This window comes from Pholis gunnellus (genome assembly GCF_910591455.1).
Source record: "Pholis gunnellus genome assembly, chromosome: 14".
Lineage (NCBI taxonomy): Eukaryota > Metazoa > Chordata > Actinopteri > Perciformes > Pholidae > Pholis > Pholis gunnellus.
This window is the reverse complement of record NC_136541.1, coordinates 23,991,093-24,012,779: the sequence shown is the minus strand read 5'-3', so window position 1 is coordinate 24,012,779 and position 21,687 is coordinate 23,991,093. Positions and strand designations below refer to the sequence as shown.

At 42.1% G+C, this 21,687-nt stretch overlaps 1 protein-coding gene across 2 annotated transcripts in view; it reads right to left on the bottom strand.

The window, feature by feature from the left end:
- LOC306706352 (sickle tail protein homolog) overlaps positions 1–21,687 on the bottom strand; it is a 56,859-nt gene that overhangs the window by 14,954 nt on the left and 20,218 nt on the right. For both annotated transcript variants that reach the window (XM_079173393.1, XM_079173394.1), the window contains exons 5-12: positions 10,650–10,935; positions 9,449–9,725; positions 8,274–8,585; positions 7,600–7,704; positions 7,307–7,332; positions 7,043–7,212; positions 5,099–5,274; positions 1,228–1,364 (exon numbers count right to left, since the gene is read on the bottom strand). In XM_079173393.1, the coding sequence (XP_079029519.1) occupies positions 1,228–1,364; positions 5,099–5,274; positions 7,043–7,212; positions 7,307–7,332; positions 7,600–7,704; positions 8,274–8,585; positions 9,449–9,725; positions 10,650–10,935 (1,489 nt within the window). The remainder of the gene's footprint in view (positions 1–1,227; positions 1,365–5,098; positions 5,275–7,042; positions 7,213–7,306; positions 7,333–7,599; positions 7,705–8,273; positions 8,586–9,448; positions 9,726–10,649; positions 10,936–21,687) is intronic.

Sequence of the window (21,687 nt, the reverse complement as noted above, 5' to 3'; positions counted from 1 at the left end):
AGGACAAACAGACAGAAGAGACTGTAATTCTACATGTCACCATACATCACACTTTGACAAGGAATCCTGAACAGCAGAAGCTCTTTAGGAAATAAATAGATACAAATGATGTCCAGGTCATTTTCTGTTGCGCCTAATTGTGAACTTTTAATGCAGTGAGTCCGTTTAAGATTTCTTTGATCTCGTATTCATAGTGTCCTACATACAGTTATACAGCGGCACAGCCAATAAATAAATAAATAGCCATGTCCATTATAGCTATATATTAGATGTTGCTTGTATTTGTCTGTATTTGTGTCTTCCTGTAAATCTTTTTCTGATTGTGATAAATTGGATTGTGAAGTGTGATCGTCTGTAATTCATCTAAAAATAGCTACAACAACCACAGGCATCACGCCATACCTTCAAGCTGTCTTTTCTTTTTTATATTCATTAATCATCATCTTATTTAAACTCTATTTTTGGACATAATTCAGGGATAAACAGACCAATTAGTTCATTTAAAGCTGGTGGGAGGCTGCTGCTAGCCTGACTATCTCAAATGTGAATTTGCAGAGACGACAGCATGCAGAGGTGAGCTGGTATTTTACGAGTTTGTATGTTAAACTTTTGCCAAAATACTGTAGGAAGTACAGCAAACACATTTTCCTCTCAAGAACAGATTCATCTGATTATTCTTCATTTAGCAAAACGACACCGCCCAGTTCGTACAATACTGACACGATAGCACTATTAACAGAAAGGTCCACATCAACGGCAGATAGAAAAAACACACAAATACCCTAGAGATGCAATGTGTGTGTGTGTGTGTGGGGGGGGGGGCTGATTTTATTGGCCGGTTTGAGTTTAATGGAGAAAAATGAGAATAGCAATTTACAGTTTGTTGTGAAACCCGCTGAAAACTGCTGTCGTAATTTCTAATTTCTCAAAATTCACAACTACAAGTGTAGGAATTATTGGCTTGGAAATCTTTTTTTGTCAATGATGGACAGACGTAGCTCTCAATTACAGTTATCAGCTGTCATATTATTCATTATTCACATGAACAACATCCCTTCCAAACGTCCCTCTTCTCACTTCCCTCTCTCTAATAATCAGTTGTGAGCATGACCTACGTGAGGATGCCATTTACATCCACAGTATGGACCCAATGCATCCTGTTATATATCCTCATCAGCCAACAGAGACACACTGTGGGATTCAGTGTCATCTTGAAACAACTCAAACCTTTGAGGACGGCCAGAGCTTCTCCGACCCTCCGCAGGTTGACTGCTCCGTCCTCCACGTCTCTCAGAGTGATTGACAGCTGGTCGGGACTGGAGGCGGAGCTATGCTGCAAACGGTCCACGTAGTCCTCCAATCCACTGTTGAGGTGAAAAAGACATCAAACATGTGGCATTAACAGTAGAAACATCAGCGATGTGATAACCTACAGCAGACACACGATGGCAGCAGAGACTTCAATAGTTCTGGTTGGTGGTCCTCAAATGAAGATATTGATATTCTGTGATGATATATTATATTTTAAGAGTCAGATGTGTCTTGGATCCTCTAGACAGTGAACACGTTTCATGTTCATAACATTTCAACCTGCATTTCATTATTTCTGAAACTTGCTTGCTTGAGGTTGAAACCGTGCACAAACTCAATTCATATTTAGATTGAGAGCAAATGAAACCTTCACAGCTAAGCTCCAGAGCGATTGATGACCTTTATTTTAATGCTAATATTCATGTAACCTCCAGATGTTTGTGATGCTGCGCTGTGTACTGCAACACTGATCTGGTTTAGGGTTAGCGCACATGCTTGTTCCTCCTGAACCTATCCAGACACTGACATCTCCACGTGTGTCTGCAGGCGTATATAATATAGAAGGAAAGATAGAGAAGTAAGTCAAATAAAGAAGATGTGTGTGCTACTTGTGCTTTAATTGAGTATTTCAATTTGATGCTACTTTATCCTTCAACATTGTACTTTTGACTTCGCTCAATTGTTTCAGAGCTTTAGTGTTTAGATTAGAACTACCTAAAGATATATATAGTCCTAACAGTTAGTCCCACCTCGATGAGCTGCAACTTCTCGTCATTGGCATGTCTTCAGCTTTCACAGAGAGGATTTTTACTGTAACTGTAGGCCATGCATGCGACTCTAATCAAAGACATTTATATCATATTTAATAACACAATTTGGGGCTTTTTTTGCCCCAAAGAGGTACATGTATGGGCCCATTTGGATTATCACCTGTGTTGGGAAACGTGAAACATTATGTCAAATCAATATTGTGTCATTTTCGGGTTTTGCATTTGTGCAAAAATAAATGCTGCTGCGCATTTGTCCAGCTAAAAAACGCCACTGGATATCATCCTTTTTGAGATTGTCGTACATAAAGCATGAATAGACACGCAGCTTTCTCTGCAGGATGATGTGAGGAAGCACATACACTGAGCTTAGATAAAGTCAACTTCACTGTCATGGTTGATGTGGCCACTCTACTAGTTAGAAAGTCTGTTAAATCATGTATCCATGTGGTCAGTAGACGGGGGTCTGAAGGATATGAATATCCTGATGTTACCACAGTGAGTGTGAGCACACAGCTCCTTATTTAAAAGTGTCCTCCAGGAATGGAGCATGTTGCAACCGTTGGAGATGTCACATTAGAGCTTTCATAATTTAAACAACGGGAATATGACTGTAAGATGACATTAATAAAAGTAATGTTAACAAGTACACTACATGTTTAGCTTTGTAGATGCATAACGAAATGAAAGAAACATCAAGTTAAGACATTTTACTCACTGCACAAGCACCACAGGTAGAATTTATAGTTAGCGTAAAGCTACGTTAGTAGCGCCAAAAAAACGAGATCATACAGTTAGCAACAGTAATGATATTTACTCGTATTAATTGAAAATAAGGCAGAAAGTACATGAAAGGAAATGCTGTCCTCACCATAATAACACTAGTTTAGGGGCAACGACATTTCAGATCCTGTTTAGGGTTATCAGGTGTTGCACTATTTTTCTGAGTCTATCCTCATAAACGTATGATTTCATAACCTTAGAAATTAGTTTCAGTTTTTGTCTACAATGGCCCTGATACTCCTCCTCATGATGCTTGATCACTGCCAGGCTTCTGTTTGGACCGAGTCGTCTGCTGTGCAGTCAGTGTGTATCTAACACGAGGATGAGTTGTGATGTCTCTGGAAACCCACGTCCTACCCAATCAAATCACTTCCCATCCCCCGGCTCTATTTTTAACAATATGTTTCATCACATTCTCTCTCTGCCTAAAGATGTTGCCGTGCTGTGTCTTGTATGTCACCAATAATGTTCAGCTGCAGTGACACCACAAGGGACAAGATGTCAGAGCGAGTGTGTAAATGGTGAAAAGGCTAATTCACCATTTCAGATTTCATTTCCACAAATAGAAAGTGTACATTTTGTGAGGTCGGCACGGGTTAGATTGGGATCTTTTGTGTGGGCGGGGTCCTTCCCAGGGCATTGTCCCTCTGGGACACATGTATGACAAATTAGCTCTATTGTGATGCTTTTTAATGCACTATGCTACTTTGGAAAAAACAATTACTAAATGTTTTTAAGCTAACAATGGTGGAATGTAACTAAGTACACTCACTAAGTACTGTACTTAAGTAGGAAACTTTTAGTACTTGAGTATTTCCAGTTACTTTCCACTCCACTAAATCTCAGAGGAAAATATTGCACTTTTTACTCCACCACATATATATATATATATATATAGATATGTATATCTATATATATATTATTCTGTTCTGAACTTTTTTATTTATGGTACTGTTCATGCTAATACTTTTGTACTTTTACTTGAGTAATATTTTGAATGCAGGACCTTTACTTATATTTTACACTGTAGGATCGCGACGTTTTAGGTTATTTTTGGAGCCACGCTGGAACATAAAGTAGCATAATGTTATGTTAATGTTCTGCAACATGAGGTCTGTAAATAAAAAAATAAAAACGGCACATTCCCTTTTGTATAAACACAAAAACATTGATTTGGTTTACTTCTCCTGGACCTGGAGCTCTACCATTTCTACTCTTCATGCTGTGAGTCTCTCAGCACTGACCCTCAGCGTGTGTGCACACACCCACACCCACACACACACACCCACACCCACACCCACACCCACACACACACACACACACACACACACACACACACACACACACACACACACACACACACAGTCTCAGGGCAGTTTGTGAAATAGTCACGAAACAATCTCTTGGTTTCGTGCTGAGCGACAGGAGTTGTCCATTTCTTTCATGGTGAACTTCAAGTTACGCTACAAAAACGAAAGTTAGAGTCGGGCAACAAAACCACTGAGTCATCTGTCACAAAAGCTTCGCTTCACGACAACACTTTTGGACACATTGTGTCAAACACCGATCTATTGGTTGAAAGTCCTGCGTTTGTCGGACACATCCAGCTCCCCTCCCACCCACCATAGGTGGTCTTTCTCCACAGCTAATACCACCTCACTACGTCTGACCATGCATAGTCACGTACATCCACCACAAAAAAGGATTCTGATTGACTTCCCGTTGTCATTGTTTTGGTGCTGAGCGATGGTAGTAGTGGTCGGATGGCCTCGATCCAGTGTTCCTCTACTCAACAGTCACATCTCAGTGAATGAATGCTTCAGTTTTTGAATCCCAGTAAATGTCAGAGGTATTGGGGTCAGGAGGTTAGTTAGAAGGAGGGTGGCGAGAGATAAAGTAGGTGAGGAACGAGGTGCCTGGTAATGGAGGCTTTTGTAATCTGTCAAATCTGTTATGTAACTTGTGTGGGACAGTGGTGAATGTGTCCACATGTGCTGATTACCTTTTAATCATCAATGCTAAGATGTAGTGTTGCAGTGGCACAAATGAAGTCATAAAGTCAGTGAACTGACCCAGTAGCTTATGATACCAGACCAAGACTGTAGCTGCAAGGGTGAGTTTCATTGCTCATGAAATCAACCTTTTATTTGAGAGAAGGACTTTACTACATCTTCTTTCAAGGGTGACATAATCTTGTCTTCCAAGCTAAATACTCAGGAGTAAATTCAAAGTCTCACCGGAGCTGTGTGAGAATTCTCTCCTCTGTAGCCAGGTAGTGGATCCTCTCCTCCTCCATCCCAGCTCTCCGTCTGTACACTGCCTCCTCAGACTGAGCCAGCCGATCGTACATCAGCACCACCAGCTCCTGACCTGCCATCCGCAGCATTGAGGTCACGCTCTCCTGGTTCGACAGCTGGGACACAGGGAAACAACTCAGGAGTTTAGGATTCAACCACAGAACCTGTTTTTGCTTCGCTAGTGGTGAGGCCTGAGGGAAGATATTTCAATGTATCCTTTGTTCAAAACTTTGCATACCTGGTACCAGGAACTACTGTTTTTGTTTTGTTGTGTTTTCTGCATTTCCTTGTACAATCCTGGGTTACATCAAAGCAACACATTATCCTTGAATCTGAATGAAGTAAAACTAAATCAGACTATATGATCAGAACAGTGTGTAACTGGTCCAAACATGGTCAGATCGTATGAAGCATGGGTGTGCCAAAATGTATCATTGTATAATCATTTTGCAACAAATCAGAGGTGTCCTGCTACTTGACTGCGTGGTCGTGTGAATTGTGTGTAGTGTTCTGACAGAATGAGCCCTGTTTTCAAAACCGTACTCAGCAACCGTAGAACTAACATTATGCTGATACCATAAAAGATAAAAACACTATATTGACTAGCTGCTGTAGAGAGCACGTTACTGTGTGTGTAGTTTACGGTGTGTAAAAGAGAAAACACACATAACGGTACTAATCCTGTGTCCGTTCGGATTGTTCATGTATTTCTTGTTACATGCTAAATATGTGTCATAATATGTGTGTTTGTTTTTACAAAATTCCTTTTTACATAACAGTATTTCTGATGACTCTTCTTGTAGTAAAGGTCGGTTACATAAAGCAAGCTAACGAGCTAACGAGCTAACCCCGTCCTAGCAGAGCAACGTGTGAGTGAGAGATGTGTGTTTGTGTTTGAGCCGGTAAAAACGGTATTCACATTTCTAAAGAGTGTTGTTAAGGTCTAATTTATACATGTTCAGGTGTAGGTTAACAGCTACAGCTCATCATCTCTCTACAGCTCTGTATTGTGCCACGCCCACTTTGAGCGATCCAATCACATCTTAAAGTTTGATCTAAATCACCCTCATAACTAACATTTTGTGTTTCACTCAGAAATGTGTCACATGACTGGAGCTACAGACTCTCTAACTTCCCTTTCACTGTGTACACACAGACAGTATATAAAGATGGACGACATGACAGATCCCCAAAGGTGAAGCCTGAACACCACATGGCCTCTAGTGGCCGGCTGCAGTACTGCTCATAGATACCCCTCCATGTTAGTGGATGGGACATGGGCCAAAGTGAAACATCCGAGTACACATCAAATACATCTTTTCATTCTCATCCCCGTGCTGTTTGTTTAACTGTTTAATTTGTTGCATAAGTTTGGTTTGAATGAGTTATGTGATGCTGTAAAAAAGAAGGTGTGATGTCATGATTGACAGCTGTGATTCACAGCTACTCTGAGTGAAGTAGTTGGAGCTGGATGCTTGGGAAAAGCAAGTAGAGTAGGAACTGTGATTGTCTGTTTCAAACACGTGTACTGTAGTGCCTCAATTTGATCATAGATATATTTAAAGAGATAATATGGTTATTTGTTCTGTTTGGCTCGGGCGGGTGCATGGGCGGGACCTTGATACCGCGGCTCCTCTAGCCAATCACTACAGCGCAGACTCTAGCTCCAAATGATGTCAAACGAGCAAGATGGCAGATCCCGCAGGCAAAATATTCTCATTTTTGTGTGGGAGGAAGTTGTAACACGTCATTCATCGTATTTACAGTCTATGGTACACCACCAGCTCATTTTTCTATTTGTTCCTGTGTGTCATTTTAAGGCTAACACAAACCAATCCAATTGATGTTGCCTTGATTCTAATCAGCGAGTGGACGGGTCAGTACCTGTAAGTGTTTGAGGTGGTTGAGTTGCAGCCGCAGATCACACACATTTGTCTTCGCTAACACCAAGCTCTGCTGCAGCCCGCTGTCAGAGGGAGGGGCCGGGAGCGCCAGAGGGGCGGGGCTGAAACTGCCAATCACAGCAGCTGGGACCTGAGGCTCAGATGACACTCCTGAAGGTCAAAGAAAGGTCATCACGTTCAGAGCATAAGTATGTAGTCAGCGGCAGGTAATGTCACCATCTTTTATAATAAGAGGATATCTCACCAGCTCTGTTGTTGAGGAGTTTGTCACTGAAAAGGCACACAGACAGAGTTACATAACCAACATAACCATCCTTAGTCTAGCCACTAGTACAGTGTACAGAACTCATTTCATGTTAGAGCCTGAGATGTCCAGTACAGGTCGAGTCTATAATCATTATTAAGAATTATTTCCTGGTTCTTGGATCTGATAAACTACTCTACCTACTATTGTCGGACACACACAGTGGATGCATCTAAAGAACGTATTGGATGTGCTGCTGTTGGCTTAAAGGGATGAAGGCAGATGCAACCGACCTGACAGCGTCCTTGACTCCTGGAACATCTGGTCCCATAGACAGAGCACTGTGCACCAGACCAGCTAGACTGGCTATCTGCTCCTCCATGGCTTTCATCCTCTCACTGCAACAATAGAAACACATGTGCTGCATCCATCACATTTAAACATGAGGTAGCTTTGTAAATCATATGACGTGTTTCATATTCAGCTCTTTGATTCCACTGTATGCAATGCTAATGTATGAGATGGATCTCATCGCTGCGTGGTATTTCTCTGAAGTTGTTTACAGATCTTGTACTTTAGGACTGATGTAATAATGATGTGTCTTTATCACTGACAGATGCGACCACATTCTATCAACCAACACCAACACTGTTGATTTGAATCAGCAGATTTCATTCTGCTCTTGTCTGCTGCATTTGATGTTACTTTTCAAAACACATGGTGTGTATCCTTGAGGTCTAACAAGAAACAAACAATGTGGTCACCAACAACAAAAACCGCACATGGTACCCGTTTGAGGGTCGAAAGTGAATTTGGATAAATAAGCTAAGTTTGTGATTAGCGTTAGAATTCGTGAGGTGTGAAGATGTCCTCCAGGAGGACTCAGTGGAATGGTACTGAACACACACCTCGTTAAGTGCTCACTTTGAAGTAACGAAGGGGATAATGAGGGGGGATCTCAGCTCACCTCTGGACGTTGCCGGCAGTCACATGACCCTGACACAGTCTCTCAGGTTGTCCCAGCGGGCTGTCCATGAAGACAGACGAGGTAGAGGAGCCACTTCCTCTGCTTCTGTTCACGATCTCCACCGTGGCTCCGTTACTGTCCCGCCGCAGGGACCGGCGAATAGGGGACATCCTCTCCGGAGACACCAGGCCCACCCCTCCGACGATCTGTCCCTCTATCATCCTGACCTCGTTGACTCTGTGAGGGGAAGGGGGCGGCGTTTTGGTTCCCATTGGAGGAAGCTGGCTGTCTCCATACTTCCTGCTTTTCTGCCTGGATGGTGGAAAAACAGCTGGTGACATGGACAGAGTGTGCTGAGTCCCCACTGGTACAAAATGATATTATTGTATTCCAACCAATTCCTGCTCAGATCTTCCTCTCTGTTCACTCTCCCATCCTCGTACCAGAGCTGGATTATGTTACTGGTGTTACACATTTCAATCACTTCAACAGGCTTTTATTGTGAAGCAGCTACAGCGGGTTGGAGCTGACAGCAATAATCTGTAAATCTGTCAGGGAGCAGCGAACCAGTGAGCTGTTAGAAGAAGAGCAGCACACCTCCCACCACCGCTCTGACTGTGTCCTGCTGTTGTGTGGAACACTGTGTGCGTGCAGCATGAAATGAGATAACAGTTGTAATTATCACGGAGTGAGTTTGTTTGACTGCTCTGTAAACAGATACACCAGCTGCTCTAACATTGGCTAGAGCAACAACTGGAAACTCCTGTGTGAAGACTATTGTTTGATATATTACATAACCGTACAATGCAGAAAACGTGTTCCTATTGATAACATGATATTGGTTTCATCCATATTTTCCAGCTCTGAAAGAGGAAAGGCAATAATATTCAAACCCGTGTGGATCTGCAGACCGAGCCTAGACGGGTAGTTACTGTCTGCTGCAGTTGCTACGGCAGCAGGCTGAAGCTGGCTTATGACCTCTGTCAACCTCTCACTTCCTGATCTCTGCCGTCACCTCCTGCTGCACACAAAGTGGAAGTGACAGGAGCAGTCACCTTCAAACACTCCCCGGGTCCAACTTCAGCACGACTGGGTCATGTTTCCATGTTTGTGTCCGTGTCTCCAAAGACAGAAGTGTGTGTGTCTGCATTGGGTTTAAATGAGTGTGTGTGTACCTGTGGAGGAAGCGGGTCTGCTGCTCCAGGCTCTCTCCGTAGCCCATCAGGGGTTTAACGGAGGCCCGGTACTGCTGCAGCCCCCCCGGGATCCCTGTGACCCCAGCGTCCACCATGTCTGCAGCGAGAGACGGAGGAGCGCTACACTGGGAGGAGGCCATGCTTAGGCGACCTCCTCCTCCGTCCTGCAGGGAGCAGCAGTAGGAGTCTGGGTAATGGGGTCCTCCATCACCACGCACCACCAGGGCCATGCTCTTACTGCCGCCGGCATCGTCATCTGACACACACACAGCACAAACATCCGACTATGATGTCATAGTTTGAAATGTAAATATATACTGTTAACATGTAATGTATTTCATGTATTATCTACAGTCAGAATCCAGATCTGTATCACCCATTAAGGAAACCAAGTCTGGTCAATGATGGACAAGTGGACTACGCTGGATAAGATGTTGTTGATTTGTTGACTCTTTCACTGCTGCTGCTGTGTTTTTAAAGATAAATGACAGAGTAGTCCTCCGCAAAGGTCCAGCGTCCACACCTTTGTGCCCAGGAACACCAAAAGCACAGACACGTTACTGAGTGGGATCCTCTCAAATGTGTGATCCTTAGCCTATACAACTAGAGGAGTTGGCCGCCCCCAAACGGAGGAAGGACTGACTTCTCAGTGATGTGGGAGGTCAACATCACAACAGTGCTGAAGAAAGAGAAGTGGAGGAGAAGTTTTCTTTTTAAGACAGCTGAAAAGTAAATGAGTGGTATGGAAACACCTCGGCCGAGACGGGGAATATCTGGACATTATGGGATACACCGCATCAAATTTAGCTATAAATAAGATGCTTTCTTTCATTATTTATCACTTTATTTCCTTTTATGTCCTTGTCCGTGCATGTGAGGTGGGGTTCGGGTTCTTGTTCTGTGCGAGCTCAGCAAACCAAATTCCTTTCAACTATGTCGAAACAGCAATAAAGTACTGATTCCCCTTTGACACTCTGTAGCTATGTGTCGGGCCTATGAAATAAGCCTCCTGAATCAGTATCTAGTTGTGCATATGAACGTTTTCAACAAGTGTTGCTTGTATCAGGCTCCGCCATGCCATGACAGTCCAGAGGTCCCGTCAGATGAGCATGGAGACGCACTGCGTCTTGTCAGCTAGCGATTATGAATCAAACAGGTTCTCCCCCTGCAGGTTTCTCACCAGGCCTCACGTCTCTCCTCTCCAGTATAGAACTGCTGCTGGTGCAGAGGGAGCTGGATCGGCCCACCCCTGACAGGCGTTCCCGTGGTAATGTGGCGCTGCCCGGATCCACCATCCCCGTCCTCCCCGCTGTGCTCCCCCCACCGTACGCCATCCTGGAGGGGGACGAGGGCATGGAGCGGACCATGGGTGGGGACATGGAGCCCTGCAGGCTGTGCAGGGTGCTGCGGCCAGACGCCGCGGTGTGGACCGGACTGTGACTGCTGTACAACACCTCTTTGGAGATCTGCAAGGAACAGACATAGTGTCAATATCATTGTTCAGACAATATGCTGATTGAAGGGTTCATTTCCACATGTCCACAGACAAACGTAGTGCTGGACTGTACAACCTTGTCATGGAAACAATAATAACCACATGGTTATGGTAAAAAAAATAAAAGCATGATTGACTGTCTGTAGGTCTGCTGTGTGAAAGCCTGATGTCTTGTTGACCCATCCATCCCGACCTCTCTACGTGGACTCTGTCGCTCTATGATGACGTCGTCCTCTGCTCCCATCATATTTACTACAGCTCCCAGAGGGCTTTGTCACTTCAACCTAAATACATGATGTGTTGGGGGCATTGGGATGAAGCTGATGCTGTCGCTCTGCGTTTGTTGTTTTTTTATTGGAACTACTTTAAATTCCATTTCAAAGCTGCACCAATCACTCTTCCCCATGAACCATGGATCACATGACTTTGCGTAATGTGTCGAGTCATCGCGATGAGCTTCCCTCAGCTTTACAAAGTGCATCACTTTGGTTCGGTTTTACAGTCGGCAAACTTCCCGTTTCTACCTGGTCTTAAAGCAGCAGCAGAGAAAGGAGTGTTTGTTATTATCTGATACAAACATTACAGATTAGAAAAAGTAGCCAGGAATGCACATGTCATGCACTTATTGTACATGTTGACCCTCTCAAAAGAACAGCCTCAGAAGACTTAATCTCAGCCTGTGGACAGAGAATCAAAAAAGCAACAGTATTTGTATTGGTGCATGTACATTTGTGGCAACTGAGGGAAAGCTTGCTTTAATGTGACGTCTGCTAGGTGTGCATGAGATGAGGAAACTACAGGCATGTCAACAGACACCAAAACAAACCCAGTGCAGGAAAAACTGCTTTTACAGTGAAGCCCTGTGTAGGCATGCAGGTGTGTGTGTGTGTGTGTGTGTGTGTGTGTGTGTGTGTGTGAAAGTTGTGCACACACTGTGGGAAGCCCTCCAAGTGTCAAAATGCTCTCATGAAGACAGTGAATCAACATGTGTGAGATCAAATTGACTTCAAACAGCTCTGACAAACAAGCTGGCAGACTCTGACTGGCAAGCTGACCCAGGAACAGCCAGTTCACATGCTGCTGATGTGGAAACTTCACAACCGCTTGTTTTCTTTAACGTAATGTCTTCCCGGCCATTACCTAGTTGTATAAGGGCAAATGTTAGTTTGCGTATCATTACTGTATAGCAGAACGTCATTTGTGATCCAGCCACTCTCTATCAACAGGCCCATTGTGCCAGTAAACAGGCCTAAACGTGTTGCATTTCTTTCAAAACAGGCTTAGTGTGGTCCCACTAAGCCTGTTTTACATATCAGGTTCTGCCATCACGGAGCGCTATCAACCATTCCACCAGAAGCAATGAGCACGAGTATCCTCATCACACTCTTGTTCTGCTGTTACTGAAACTCAAACAGCTCTTTATTTGGAAATCTCGAAAAGTCAAAAGATGCCAAAAGATGTCAGACTGTGTTTTTGGAATGATGTACTAGTGTGTACTCATTCCTCAGGCTCATGCTGAACTCACTGTAAAGAAAAGACTTCACACCTCAAGGGGCTGAAGGTTTCATTGTGCATATGAATAGATTGTCCGTACAAACTGTCAATTCATCTGTTGACTCCCTAGTACATGAGTTTAAAAACGAGAAGATGAAGGAAAAGTAAACTCCAGATGCACTATAACGTTCTCTGTCACCACCTCCCAGGATAGAAGAAGGCACGGTGACATGCCAGACAGGCTCACTTATCTTCACAAAAACAATCTGAGGTTCTTCTTTACAAGCATTGACAGTGATGATAAATCCCACTTCTACATGTCCCGTGATTTTTCTCAAACACTAACACTCAGAATAGTTATATATCAGACCAGGCTGTATAATGTACTTGAAAGCACTAATACATGTCGATACACCTTGAACTCTTTTACCCTGGTGGACAGAGAGGTGATTAGAAAGGTGGTCTCTGAGTTAAATACCTCTATGTGCTCACTTGACCCTTCCCGTATATTAAAAACTTCCCTGTTGAGACTGCCACGGTTAAACCACACAATTTGGATACCTGTGAGTAGTAACTACAGTAGCATATCAAACCCTCCCTTTAGATGTAAGACTTTAGAAAAAGGTTAATACTTTCTGTAAAAACAACCAATATATTTGAGACTTTGCAGTCAAGTTACAGCGATCACCACAGCAAACTGCAAACCATACAACTTCACGCGGTCGCATTCATGCAAGTGCATGATGATCACTGTGGAGCGGAGACATCAGCCACTGTGTATTCCATCAACGCCTCCAAAAGTCTCAAAAGTCACGTTCACGAACGGGCTTTGAGCAGTTAGGAGGGCGTAGGCAGGGCCGAGCCAGCGCTCATCACAGCTGAATGCTCACCGGGTCTGCTCCCTCGCTCCACGCACTGGTATCACGTGCATGTGCCGATCTCTTTATACGTGAACGGGTTGGTATTAATGAAACGTTATACGCATTCACGTTGCATTTAGCTCTTTACCGTGTTCCAAAAATGAAGCGGTCCATAGCTGATTATTGTAAAGAGCAATATGAGGGGAGAGAGGAGGAGGCTGGTGGGGGGGAAAGACAATGAAAGTGCAGATGGGAGGGACTGACCAAGCCAGTGTCATTGATTAATGCCAGTGGTGGAAGAAGTACTGAGATCTTTTACTGAAGTGAAAGTAATAATACCACGATTAAAAAAAAAGACATATATAAAAGTCCTGCATTCAAAATATGACTAAAGTGAAAGTGTGTCAGTGTATAATCATCATCATCTGTGGACCTGAAGACTTATTTCTTTAGCCTGGCTTTTACTTAAGGTGCCTTGTCATTTATTTACTTACTTTTTCAGCCGTAATCATTGGTTTTCATACTATCTCCATCTATTCTATCTATTTTAGTGACTTCATTATTTCATTGTTAATTGTTGTAATTGTTACTGTGTCTATTGTATTGTTGTCTTTTATTTCTTCATTTATTTGTTCTCTTGCTTTGTGAGGCACTCTGGGTGTTAAGTTAAGAGTATCTGGGCTGAGAGTACTGTGTTTCACTTCAATTCATTCAATTTCATTTCAATAGCTCAATATTAAAAAATCATAAATGGGCTTTAAAGTCTGTAAAACATACAACATCTTCTGTTCTTGGACTCACATCTGAAAACAAAACAACGGAAAGATATCATATATATATATATATATATATATATATATATATATTTAGTGAAATCCACAGTTTTTTTGGTGTAATTAAGTATTTAAGTCTGAAGTTGGGTCAGTAGGTAAGTGTTAGCAGTGGAGGGAGACCTCTGCACACATGGTCATACAGCCGTGGGACCCGGCCAGGTGAGGAGAAACACTGGCAGAAGGTCTCGTGAAGCTGAAGGTCCATCCCCTCAAAGACTCCTGATGGCACTCAGCGCTCTGCCGTCCACATCATCAGCACCTTCATCCCCAACATCAGCGCTGTGGTTCCCATCAGCACCACAGCAGTAGTTTGTATGTGTGCAGGTGGCTTTGGACGATGCTGTCAGCGGTCAGCTTTGACACAAACAAAGCTTAGCTTTAATCTATCATTATTTTATGAAGAGCGAGCTGACACAAATCTATTCTGACCTGGAACTGGAACAGTTGCAACACTTATTCCGCAGTGTTCCAACTGTTGCAAATTCACATCATCGCGGGCGAGTATTTAGCAAGCCTCAAAAGCTCACACTGGGTTCATCTTCCAACAGGACAATGACCCACAGCACACAGCCAGGAGACAACAGTGAATGGCCTCGAGTGGCCCGGCCAGAGCCCGGATCTGAACCCAGTCAAACATCTGGAGACCACTGAAAGACCTGACAGAGCTGGAGAGGGTCTGCAGAGAAGAATCCAGCTGTGGCTTTACCTACCAATACTTGTGTCAAGGTGATTTCAGTGTTTTTCTGATATAAATGAATAAAACCATTTGTGCCGTTACATTCACAGTACGGACTGTACTGCACTACACTCAATCAATCACTGTAGTGAATGACTGAACTCCATTAAATCCATTCATTATGGCTCTGGATGGTACTGTAAACGTTTCCACTTTAGCTCGAGGTCTTTCTGAAGTTTGGCCTCCAACAGTGTCACTGTGTCTGTCCTTCTCTCGGGTTCCCACCATTAATCAAGTTAACAAGCATTTCTTTCTCTCCGTGTTACACACAGCAACATCACGACACACATGCGACTCAGGAGAATAGAGCCCAATCTTAGATGGCATTCACTCCGTCCCATTTAAATCAAGCTTAACATGCTGTATGCTCTGCAGCTCTACTCTGGAAAATCCACAAAGAGAAGAATTTAAATGTTGTTGATACAACTGGGGTCATCATGCACACATTTCATTAGTGAATAGCAGATAATCACATATCAGGGTGTTTCCATCAGTCAAATCCATCTTCAACAATCGGTCAACTAACAGATGGAAAGTTACACACACACACACACACACACACACACCTACACACACACACACACACACACACACACACACACACACACACACACACACACACACACACACACGCCAAACATAGCCACAGCCATACACTCTCCAACACAACACTAAAGCTCCCACCTATTCAGTTTTTACATGTTTCCAAACTCACTGTCAGCCATATAAATGGAATAATGTTTAAGAGTGTAATCAGATATGCAAACACAAAAAAAAAAAATAAATAAAAAATAAAAATGGTGACAAAGATTTTTTTTTATCTCTGGCAAAGTAAATGGCGAATGGTAAATAGACTGTACTTGTATAGAGCTTTTCTAGTCTTCTGACTACACTCAAGCGCTTTAATGTCATCATTCACCCATTCACACTCATTCATACACTGATTGCAGGGGCGACCATGCAAGGTGCCATCTGTCCATCAGGACGAGCTAATCATTCACACCCATTCATACACACAACTTGGGGTTAAGTCACCAATTCATGCATAAAAAGTATAATAGAAAACCTTTTACCTCCAAAAAGTATGCTACTAATGATGAAGGAGTCCTATGTATCTCCTTACTGAACAAAAAAATTATTGATTTTAACTATCAAAACTATATTTTATAACAACACAAATATCTGTACTTATCTTTAACGACTTTAACGGTCACTAGAATCTACATCGGTAAAAGAAAAAGTTGAATTCTTGTCTCTTTCATATTAACGTGTGCCTGATATGCCAGTAATGCAAGTGTCAAAGACACACACTGTCCTCCTGCTGGGGACTGAATGTCACATCTTTGGGTAACTATTTTCACAATCAAAATAAGTATGATTTTAAACACTGACAGTGTGTTACACTGAACCAACACTTTCCCAAAGGCAACACGTCTCTTTATGCTATGAAATGAAAAATACCTAAATGCATAGAATTACAACAAATAAAACGTGTGCATGAGGAGGACTTAAGCTAACAAAGTTCAGCTTTAAGAGTGCAGCTGGCGCTCACTGCTGAGACCGCCTGCTACCATAAACCTGAATACTGGACTCAGCCAGCTGTCATACAGCCTGCGTGTTAGCCCGTTAGCTCGTTAGCTCGTTAGCCTGTGGAGTTTGCCGAGAATTGTTACTGCTGTTTGTTTGATAGCTTGGCTACATTTAGTCCCAGTTAGTGTTAATTATTGTTTTGCATATGAATATCACACAGTCATAGTTTACAAAAGGTATGCAATGTCACCGCAGACAGTATCATCATCACCAATGAAAATCTCTTCACACAAAGCACAGCCTGCCCTAAGAGGCATGAAGAAAAAGACTTAGGAGTTGAAACAAACATGCACAACTAATAATTCTGTTTACCAACCAATGATAAATATGTATTCTGCCCCAAAAAAAGTCCCAGTTATCGTTTTCTTCTTGAAGCAAAGATTCCATTTCCGTGACTGAGCCCAACGTGGTTGGTGAGTTTAAGTGCAGACACCAACAGCAGACTGACTTCTCAGATGGACAAACCATTGCTTTTTGTGTCAGACTCAACTCAACCAGCTGTAAACCAAATGAACACAGTACAGTGGGAAGTCAACAATGAAAATTGACATCAGTCAAGATTAGCACACAATACACACTTATTCTAGAGGTTTGTAATGGTAAAATATATTCTAGTATATTGGGATGTTTTGGAAGATGGGTGTTCTACTGAGGGGAAGGTACGAGATGCAGATAAACACTGCATTCCTACAGAGGTGAATCAGGTCATAAAACCTAGGTCCTGTTTTCCAGTGTTGATGTTTACATGAACACTAAAAGGAGAAACAGGGAACCATTGTTTCCTGTTTCTGCATGAACTGACCCCCAGTTGATCGCACCTGGAGATAACAGATAAGGAGCAGAAACAAATCAACCCATGTCCAGAGACCCTATACTCCCCTCTTTTCACGAGGTAACTGGAGGCGTGACCTTTTGTATGCATAAAACATGATGTGCCTTGTATTTCTTTGACAGTGGTTTGCACAGTTCACTGAGATACGTGTCTGTGTGTCCACTCTCCTGCTTGCAAGCATTAAATTGACACTACTTTGAGCATTTATCAGACTCTGTTTATTTAATCAACTCTTATCCCGCATCTACATAGAAATATTCCACAACAACTTGGTGTCAGAAGTGGGATACGCTGACCGTCCGCCAGGCTCCAGGAGACCGTCCGGAGAACGGCCGTTCCGGGATCTAACAAACAGTTGATCTCGTCTCATACCTCTTTAGACCAGAGAGAGAGAACCGGCGCATCCCAGGAGACCTGGTTGACGTCACGCGTATCCAACGAAAAAGAATTTAATTTCTACAAAGATCGGGTAAGACGTTTTTAATTCCAGTAAAATAGTAAAAAGTAAATACGTAAGACGTATAGTACGGAACAGATGAATGCTCAGGTAGTGTGTCTTATTTGTGGTGTACAATTGTGTTTGACCATTGTTCTAATAGTGTTACAGTTGTTTCTGTATTTCTGAAGCATCGTCTCTCACATTTCGTAGAAAATAGGATTGTGGAAAACACGATAACAGATTTTGACTCAAAAGAGAAACATTTTGAGATCGTGACACAGATCGCTTGACTACTAATAGGTTTGAAGTAAGAATCGTCAATTACATTTATCCAAGCGTGAGTCTGACACTTTCTTGGACAAGAATCGTGATAAAGTAATAATTATACGTGAACTTTGAATAAGGTTTTTGCAACGTTTTTCCTTTGGTAAAGAAACTACGCCTTACGGTGACGACTGTATTGAAATAAACCACGCCTGAATAATGGGTGGAAATGACAGTAAATGTGAGGAGCCTGCGGGTCCATTAGTCGAGACGATGAAGCTGAAGTATGGCGAAAATAGTGTGGCATGTTTGGGTTACTGGTCAAGGGATTTTGGGTTCCCTGACAATGGGTCATTTAGTCCCGCTAAATTGAAGATGTTACGGAGTGAAAAAAAAAAAAATAAATAAATAAATAAAGAAAAGTAAAAAGAATATCAAAGTCACAGAATTAGAAAAAATAGAGAAAAACCAGAAATGTCTGGTTCAATGGGAAAAGGAATGTGAATGTGGAATGACATGATATTAGACCTCGAACACGGACTGGACGAGTTTGTTGACACTAGATACCTTCTGGGCCCAAAGACGAACAGGTAAACAGAACCTTTTTAATAAAATCTGTGTAGTTAGTTCATAGGAAAACTTAGTGAAGGTATCGAGTGGTCAGCATCTCTGAAAGCCTGGGAAAGAGGGAGAGACCGCAGCAAACTGGTAACGTAAGGTGTGAATGAATTGTTTGAAGCTGAGAGCTAAAGGCCTGCTCCAGTGCTTACCTTAAATAAATAGATAAAAGAGATTATTAAGAAAATATCGGGTACGGCCCGAACTAGTTTATATTTGGAATAATTGGTGTAAGTTTGAAGACGTCGGATAAATGTTGTGTGAGGAGAGACAATGGTCTGTGCCTGAAAAAGTGTGAGCAGTGTGAAAAGTGGTTAAAAGAGGAAACACTGTTTGGAATGTTTGGAATGTGGTACCACAGTGATGAATGACTGCAGAGAAAAGACAAACTTCTTTCCTCAATGTATCTTGTTTTGGGTATTACACTTTTAAACATCCGGTGAGATACTGAAATTTGGAAAATTGACTCTGATAAAAAATGGGTTTTGTTTCTTTTGGGTTTTGTTTATTTTGAGTTTTGGTTTTTGATTTTGTTTGTTTGTTTGTTTGTTTTTTTAGTTAAATTGGGATTTAAAAGTGCACTGAATAGGGACAGAATATTTTTGGTAATATACATAATAATGTTTTGATAATCAGACAAATAATTGGAAGGATGGATCAAATTGGGGTTCCTTGAAAAGGCAGTTTTTGCCTAAGAAAAATGAGATCAACTTGGAGTGTGCTTGGAGCAGAGAAAAAGGTGAAGCAGATAGAAGTAAATTGATGTCCAAGAGGGAAAGAAAGAAATGTAAACCGTTAAAGCAGACTGGAAAGCATAGGTGGAGAGAGACGAATGCAGTGGTGAGACAAACACACACACACACACACACAGAAATCTAAGAATTGGATTGTCATTTTTTAATTTTATCACAACATTGTAGCCAACTACAGATGAGTGAAGATGTATTCTAACATTTACTGCTGAACTTTGGGTAGTTTTTGTTTTGTTTGTTTGTTTTTAGTCGAGGTACATGGTCGAGTGAATCCTGATCTGGGATTCCACTTCGCTGCCGTATGCTCCTCACCCACAAACAACATGAACGACACCACTCAACATGCCGAGGATGAAGAAGATGAACGAGACTCATTCAAGATCTACAGTGTCAGCCCTGACTGAAGGCTTTCCGCCATCCATGAGCCTGGAAAACATCACACAGGAGAATTGTGTGACATGGACAGAGAAGTTTCATCAGCACAGATGCAAGGATGCTCAGCTGATAAGGTGAGAGGCCATGAGAGGAAGCTGAAAGGGGGGGGCAGAGACTTTGAGACTTTGACACACACCAACTGAAGACTTTGGGTGCCATAAAAGTGGCAGCTTGAACATCAAAGAAGAGGCTGCTCATCCTCCATGAACAAGGAGTGGGTGAAGGGATCGACAATCAGCAATCAGACTGGGGGGGTGCAGCAGGCAAGCGGAGTGGACCCCTAGTGATGGTGATGCACACAATACAACACAGAGGGTGAGTTAACTTTAGATTCTTAAATGACAAACTCGTACATTTAATACACTCATTAGAAACTAGACAAACACTCACATCAGATGTATTCGAATGAAATTGAAGGATTTGGAAAGGTAAAACAAGTCATGTTAACTATTAAGGTATAGATGTGTAGAATGTCACATGCAGGCTGATTCACTTCACTGCACAGCACATATGTTATGTGAACTAGAGGAAGTTTAGAAGAAGTATGACTTAGAGAAGTGGAAAGGTTATGTTATAATGGTTATAATGAGTTTATTGGACAAAAGTACTGCTGTGTCTCTGTTTCTCTGTCTCCCACACAATCTGAGTTGTAAGAGGGGGAGATGTTCTGTCACGAGGCCGAGGAATGCTGTGATGTCTGACCTGCAGCAAGTCAGACTCAATACACTGACTGCAGAAGCACAGACGATCCTGATAAACTACAGTAATAAAGATTGAGAGATGCATAACAGATTTGTTTCTCTTGAACAGGAATTTCTACAGCTGAAGCCTGTAGAATTGTGCCTTAAGTGTGCCTGCAGAAACACTCCTTACTTGTGATACTCAATTATTATGAAATTATGAATGAATAAGCCTAGACAATTGACATGATCGCTTCCATTGTTACGCTAAATTAGTTTACAGCAGAGATAGCGTGCCAAAGGGGGGATAATGTAATGTCATTTTGGAATTTTGTCTGTCATTTTTGATTTTGTTGTAAAGATAGATCCACATTTTGTATTTGGTAACGTCATGAAAAATCGCAACCTTTGAATTAAAAGATTAGGGCCAAAATCCAAGTCTTCTAACTCAGTCATAGGACTTTAGGAATATAGAAGATAGGACATGGAAGGAGATTGAATCTTATACTTTTACTTTGGTAACTGTACTATGCAGGTTATAGTTTTGATGTATCGCTAAATTGACACGAGTGAAAAGCAAATTCACCAACGTTGGAACTATGTGGCCTTAGAGGCATGATGTGTTGTCTACTGTTTTTACCATGTCAATTCTAACACCTATTCTGCTTACACATTATGATGACAACTATGTGTAAAGAATGATCCTTTTCCCTACACAGCTTGTACTTATTTTAGAAATGCTACACGAGAACTGTTAGAAATGCTTTTGAATGTATTAGCCTGAAGAATTGTTAATGCAGATGTTCAAGTGGATTCCTGCAGAGATTGATTGACAGTTATTGAAACAGATATACAGGGCAACCAGTTATGAGTAGATGATGCATTGATGGATACAACTGTTTAATATTCTCACTGTGAACAGTGAGAAAGGGGGGAATTGTGAGGGATTTAAGTTTTAAAGCGCTCCTAGCATGGAAATGATGTGTTACAATATGTTTACTTGTAGAAGGTTTAAACTAAAAGGAGTTACTGAATGTATTGTGCACTGTGAGAGAAACCAGAGAATTAATGACACCGCCATAAAGTAATACAAATCAATGAGAGGGGGATGTATGCAGACCATGGAGTCCTCTACAGAGAGTAGGAGGACACAAGTTTTTTTTCTGTATAAGATCTCTGTTTGCATTAAT